At 35.9% G+C, this 546-nt stretch overlaps 1 protein-coding gene across 1 annotated transcript in view; it reads left to right on the top strand.

Annotated features, from left to right (window-relative positions):
- The window catches only part of LOC107737102 (uncharacterized), a 2,632-nt gene extending 2,333 nt beyond the window's left edge, over positions 1-299 (top strand). Inside the window, exon 2 of the mRNA XM_016548563.1 lies at positions 34-299. Coding sequence (XP_016404049.1) covers positions 34-299 — 266 coding nt within the window. The remainder of the gene's footprint in view (positions 1-33) is intronic.
- Positions 300-546: the final 247 nt, after the last annotated feature.

Raw genomic sequence — 546 nt, 5'->3', positions numbered from 1 at the left:
GTTTTTTTTTTTTTTTTTTTTTTTTTTACTGTGTAGTGATATGCAGGGAGAAGGACGAAACTAGCGGTAAAGAAATCATCTTTACTGCAGAGGAAGCTCCTGAAGATATTGCTAAGAGCAAGCAATTGGAAAAGGACCTAGAAAACGTAATCAGTTGCTGGAAAAATAACTACCTGGTGGGACAGGCCCGCTCAAAACTAGCCAACTCTGGAAATCTCCGTCATGCTTTTGAATATGTTGCATTAGAGTATTACATCTGTCTCACAGAGAGCATCTTGCATATTTGTTTTTCTGAGTGACCTTGAATCATAGCAACATTTCAATAAAATAAATACATGCACTACGTGTTTTTTATTTATTTATTTATTATTTGTATGTGTGTTTCAGTGTGAAGTGCAGCACTGTGTTGATTTACATGTAAGCAGCTCATTATCTGCTGGTGTTTACAACATGTCAGAGCAGCTCAGTTTACAATAAATACTGCATTTGAGAATGCAGCAAGTGCCACACGTTTCACCATATTTTGCAATGAAACAAGGATTTTTA

This window comes from Sinocyclocheilus rhinocerous, unplaced genomic scaffold (genome assembly GCF_001515625.1).
Source record: "Sinocyclocheilus rhinocerous isolate Xijiao unplaced genomic scaffold, SAMN03320098_v1.1 scaffold14095, whole genome shotgun sequence".
In the NCBI taxonomy this organism is placed as follows: Eukaryota; Metazoa; Chordata; class Actinopteri; order Cypriniformes; family Cyprinidae; genus Sinocyclocheilus; species Sinocyclocheilus rhinocerous.
Note: the sequence above shows the minus strand (reverse complement) of the source record. Positions and strands in the feature narration are given on the sequence as shown.